General features: G+C 44.6%; 1 protein-coding gene across 1 annotated transcript; it reads right to left on the bottom strand.

Annotated features, from left to right (window-relative positions):
- Positions 1–680: 680 nt before the first annotated feature.
- On the bottom strand, positions 681–3,228 carry LOC124030758 (disintegrin and metalloproteinase domain-containing protein 19-like; the record flags this gene model as incomplete). The annotated part of the gene is made up of 2 exons (XM_046341962.1): positions 3,153–3,228; positions 681–879 (listed from the first exon to the last, which is right to left on the bottom strand). Coding segments are annotated over exons 1-2 (255 nt in total), but the record flags the coding sequence as incomplete, so codon positions are not given.
- Positions 3,229–6,016: the final 2,788 nt, after the last annotated feature.

Below are 6,016 nucleotides of genomic sequence, written 5' to 3' on the forward strand. Positions count from 1 at the left end.
GTCTCTACTGACTGAGGTTTGATCTGAAGACCTCCTAGTCTCTACTGACTGAGGTTTGATCTGAAGACCTCCTAGTCTCTACTGACTGAGGTTTGATCTGAAGACCTCCTAGTCTCTACTGACTGAGGTTTGATCTGAAGACCTCCTAGTCTCTACTGACTGAGGTTTGATCTGAAGACCTCCTAGTCTCTACTGACTGAGGTTTGATCTGAAGACCTCCTAGTCTCTACTGACTGAGGTTTGATCTGAAGACCTCCTAGTCTCTACCGACTGAGGTTTGATCTGAAGACCTCCTAGTCTCTACTGACTGAGGTTTGATCCGAAGACCTCCTAGTCTCTACTGACTGAGGTTTGATCTGGATCCCTCCTAGTCTCTATCTGTAGATGGATGTAAAGACAACGTTAGTGTTTTCCTAGAGGATTCTAGAAGATCTCTAACCCATTCCAGATATATTTATATACATATCCACTGTCTTTGACCCCAAGTCTCAAGAGCTAAACATGGATTCATAGCTTATTAACATAAGAGACTACGGCTGTGTTAAACACAAGAAGCCCAATTCTGATATTTTGCCTATATATTGGCAAAAGATTCTGATCTGATTGATCAAAAGACCAATTAGTGGCAAAAGATCAGAATTGGGGCGGCCTGTGTATGGTATTCCATGTATGCTGCTTACCCTGGTGCTGAAGGCTCCGAAGGGGCTGTCTGATTGGCTGTTCTGGGTGTCTCCATGAACCAGAGATATGTTGAAGCCATGGCCACACGAGCCAGGTGTGAGGTTGAGCTGTTCTGACCGGTAGATCCTGTGGGATCCACTGGAGGGATCAGTTGACGGCTCCAACACGTAGGATCTGTTTTCTAGTGAGATGAAGCCACTGGGAATACAAAGAGTGATATTGATGAATCAATCAATCGATCATCAATCAATGAAGTAGAAGAATGTTTGTTAAATGTCTGTCATGATGGTTTTTTCTACAGAATGTTGGACAATGGATCTCTTATTTTTATTTTAACCTTTATTTGACTTGGCAAGTCAGTATTAAGAACAAATTCTTATTTTCAAAGACAGTGGGGTTAACTGCCTTGTTCAGGGACAGAATGACAGAGTTGTACCTTGTCAGCTCGGGGATTTGATCTTGCAACCCTTCAGGTTACTAGTCCAGCGCTCTAACCACTAGGCTACGCTGCCGCCCCAACTGAGGTGCTTTGTGGGTAACACTACTTTTACCTCGTCGATAAAGTCTCACTGTGGAAACAAATCGAGAGGCAGACATTTGGCTTAATAAGAAATATAGTAATATCCTCCCCGGTGGTTTCTCATTCTCCGTCTGTCCGTGATGAGAGTCTCTTATTTCTCACCGTCAACTTTTCTCACACTAATAAAAACAGCCCTGGTGATTTAAAGTGACGTCTTCGTCCACTGAAACTGGGCCAAAACTCTGAGTTTTTATCAACCTCTTGACAACACTAATAACCACATAAACTTAACATTAAAAAACGCTCCCAAAGCCAGACTATAGCTGCCAACTAAAAACCCCGAAACAATTTGTCTTGGCCGTCGCGACAGGCAGCATAGCACTCGTCAAACTAAGCCCTCTGCATCTGTCTATGCAGAAACAGGTTGTAGAGGGGCAGAAAATGAGTGGCCTGTAGACGGGTCTTGCATCACAAACGGCACCCTATTCCTGTATAGTGCACTACTCTTAACAAGAACCCTATGGAGCTCTGGTTAAAAGTAGTGCACTACATAGGGAATTAGGGTACCAATTGGGAATGCACTCAAGGGCTTAACAATTACCCCTATCACTCCTTAGAGGAGGAAAACTGTTGGCACGTTTTGGGAACGACATTCCTGATGATGTCCAGAAAAATGAGCAGACTCGTTACTCCTACTTGACATGTGTGAACGCTGAACGGTTCTTTTTCCCGCTTTGCATGTCTTCACTGTGTTAAAGACTTGTATTACTCTGACTGTAGATCGTTGTCTTGAATCAATTAACACAGGGATACATTTACATTTTACATTCATCACTGATACCCCGACTACACCACTTGTGTCGCGTGCGCCAGCGTTACAAAATAAATTTAGAAATCTATGTTATTCAATTATTGCACCCACACTGCTGGCGCACGCCAACGAGCGTCTGTGTTGCCAAGGGCTAAAATAGAAGTCCTTTCTATTTCTGACGCAGATCACGCTGCAAGTCCTGCCTCTCCCATCTCCTCATTGGTTATTAAAAGCAGGTACCCACTTGCCATCTCCTCATTGGTTATACCCACGTGGGTGACTGAAAGACAAACTGTTTTGCCGGTTGTCGTGGTAATACTAAGAAAGTGTAGATGCCAATCACCATATAAGTTCAAAGATAAAAAGCCTAGAAGGAGTAGAGATGACTAGAAATGATTCGGTTGACCGTTTTATGTGTTGATTAATTAGCGGAGTAGAGGACCTTGTGCATTTCAGGTAAGATAACAACTCAATGTTTAACGTTGTATCCCAGGACAAATTAGCTAGCAACAGCAAGGTAGCTAAATAAGACAAATTAGCTAGCAAGTGCAAGCTAGCTAAATAAGACAAATTAGCTAGCAAGTGAAAGCTAGCTAAATAAGACAAATTAGCTAGCAAGTGCAAGCTAGCTAAATTGCCATAACGTTAAATGTTTACTGTTTTTCGACCTGTCCCCAAATTAATGTAATTGGTTCAGAGTTTGTTTTGATATTTTAACCTGCGTGTCGTGATCTCGTCTCGGGGGACAAAATATATTTATGCATGATGGCGCACGATGGCGCACACACGCAGCCGGTTTGGTTTTTCGTGTAAGGTGTGTTTATATGGTAACTCTGTTAATCTTTAGTTTCAGAGAGAAACAGAGAACAACAACATTGATGATGAGCCCGTTGCTTCAGGCTAATCTAACTGCTTGGCTAATCGGGCACTGGAGCGTTGAGGTTCATTAGACCATGGGGTAATGTCATGACAATACAACAGGAGGCCCACTGACACACACACACACACACACACACACACACACACACACACACACACACACACACACACACACACACACACACACACACACACACACACACACACACACACACACACACACACACACACACACACACACACACACACACACACACTCACCTGAGACCTGAGCAGGTACTGAGGGTGACGTCAGAATAGATGTGTCCCTGCACCATTCCATGGTAATAGCAGTTCGTCTGAGAAGAGAGTTTATCATACTGTTAGGACAAGGCCAGACTGTCAGGGTAGGTAGGAGGAGCAGGATGGTAGGGCAGAGAGTTTAACATACTGTTAGGACAAGGCTTGGCTGTCAGGGTAGGTAGGAGGGGTAGGATGGTAGGACAGAGAGTTTAACATACTGTTAGGACAAGGCCAGACTGTCAGGGTAGGTAGGAGGGACAGGATGGTAGGACAGCGGAGGAAGTATCTGGTTTGGAGTGAAAATACAGCTTCTGTCTATGGTCCAGACCCAGGCCATCTATGGTCCAGACCCAGGCCATCTATGGTCCAGACCCAGGCCATCTATGGTCCAGACCCAGGCCATCTATGGTCCAGACCCAGGCCATCTATGGTCCAGACCCAGGCCATCTCCTGTGGTACCTATGGTCCAGACCCAGGCCATCTCCTGTGGTACCTATGGTCCAGACCCAGGCACTTCCTCCCTGACTACTTCACTGCTGCACAGTAAAACATGGACATGTGGTTTCTCCACCTCTCCCTTCTCCAAATATAAACCTGTGTACATTTCAGGATTCGTCTTTACTCCTTTCCAAGGTGGTTGTTGTTCACATGCTGCTGATTCCACATGTTCAGCGTCGGATCAGTTTTCTCAGAGAGACCCGTCATGTAAATATTGGTCCTTTACCATGGAACTGGGAAGTTCCAGAAGACCAGATCTTAGTCCTCTCTACAAAGCTTCTACTCCGCCTTCTAGGATGTTCCAGAAGACCACACCTTAGTCCTCTCTCCAAAGCTTCTACTCTGCCTTCTAGGATGTTCCAGAAGACCAGACCTTAGTCCTCTCTCCAAAGCTTCTACTCTGCTTTCTAGGATGTTCCAGAAGACCAGACCTTAGTCCTCTCCAAAGCTTCTACTCTGCCTTCTAGGATGTTCCAGAAGACCAGACCTTAGTCCTCTCTACAAAGCTTCTACTCTGCCTTCTATGATGTTCTAGAAGGCGTGTCTTAGTCCTCCCTACAAAGCTTCTACTCTGCTTTCTAGGATGTTCCAGAAGACCAGACCTTAGTCCTCTCAACAAAGTTTCTACTCTGCCTTCTAGGATGTTCCAGAAGACCAGACCTTAGTCCTCTCTCCAAAGCTTCTACTCTACCTTCTACGATGTTCCAGAAGGCCAGACCTTAGTCCTCTCTCCAAAGCTTCTACTCTGCCTTCTAGAATGTTCCAGAAGGCCAGGCCTTAGTCCTCTCTCCAAAGCTTCAACTCTGCTTTCTGGGATGTTCCAGAAGGCCAGACCTCTTAACTTAGTCCTCTCTCCAAAGCTTCTACTCTGCCTTCTAGGATGTTCCAGAAGAACAGACCTTAGTCCTCTCTCCAAAGCTTCTACTCTGCCTTCTACGATGTTCCAGAAGGCCAGGCCTTAGTCCTCTCTCCAAAGCTTCTACTCTGCTTTCTAGGATGTTCCAGAAGACCAGACCTTAGTCCCCTCTACAAAGCTTCTACTCTGCCTTCTACGATGTTCTAGAAGGTGTGTCTTAGTCCTCTCTCCAAAGCTTCTACTCTACCTTCTACGATGTCCCAGAAGGCCAGAACTTAGTCCTCTCTCCAAAGCTTCTACTCTGCTTTCTAGGATGTTCCAGAAGGCCAGACCTCTTAACTTAGTCCTCTCTCCAAAGCTTCTACTCTGCCTTCTAGGATGTTCCAGAAGACCAGACCTTAGTCCTCTCTCCAAAGCTTCTACTCTACCTTCTAGGATGTTCTAGAAGACCAGACCTTAGTCCTCTCTCGAAAAGCTTCTACTCTGCTTTCTGTCTTCCATGAACATTTACAATAATTTTCCTGCACACAATTGTCCTTCCCTGTCATCCGTACTTCAGCCTGAAGTATTCTGACGTGTATATCGACGTCTAAGTGTTGGCCCAGTCCTCAACTACACGCTAGTCCATACAGAGTCCTGCCAGACACATCTTGGCTCCCGAAACGGTACCCTATTCCCTATTTAGTGCACTAATTTTGACCAGTCCCTTATGAACCCTGGTCAAAAGTAGTGCACTAATTTTGACCAGTCCCTTATGAACCCTGGTCAAAAGTAGTGCACTAAATCCAGAATAGGGCTCCGGTTGGGACATAAACACACCCTCTCCAGGTGTATGTAAAAGAAGAAGCGCCATTACATTAGATGAAGCTACAGCGTGTAGCAGAGGGAAGCAGGGTCAGATCTAGTACAGAACAGAACCCTGCATTAATACTATGACCTCATGTTCCATTGATGATGTCAGAACTGGGATGGATATCATGTGTTGGGGGGTATGATTCTTTCTGCTTCCCAGTCTGGTCTTTACCATTCCAGAGGTCAGAGATGGATGGTAATTTGACACCTGACCTGCTTTAAATTGAAACTACAGATGTAATTTGACACCTGACCTGCTTTAAATGGAAACTACAGATGTAATTTGACACCTGACCTGATTTAAATGGAAACTACAGATGTAATTTGACACCTGACCTGATTTAAATGGGAACTACAGATGTAATTTGACACCTGACCTGATTTAAATGGAAACTACAGATGTAATTTGACACCTGACCGGCTTTAAATGGAAACTACCGATGTAATTTGACACCTGACCTGCTTTAAATGGAAACTACAGATGTAATTTGACACCTGACCTGCTTTAAATGGAAACTACAGATGTAATTTGACACCTGACCTGATTTAAATGGGAACTACAGATGTAATTTTGACACCTGACCTGCTTTAAATGGAAACTACAGATGTAATTTGACACCTGACCTGCTTTAAATGG

This window comes from Oncorhynchus gorbuscha, unplaced genomic scaffold (genome assembly GCF_021184085.1).
Source record: "Oncorhynchus gorbuscha isolate QuinsamMale2020 ecotype Even-year unplaced genomic scaffold, OgorEven_v1.0 Un_scaffold_15105, whole genome shotgun sequence".
NCBI lineage: Eukaryota > Metazoa > Chordata > Actinopteri > Salmoniformes > Salmonidae > Oncorhynchus > Oncorhynchus gorbuscha.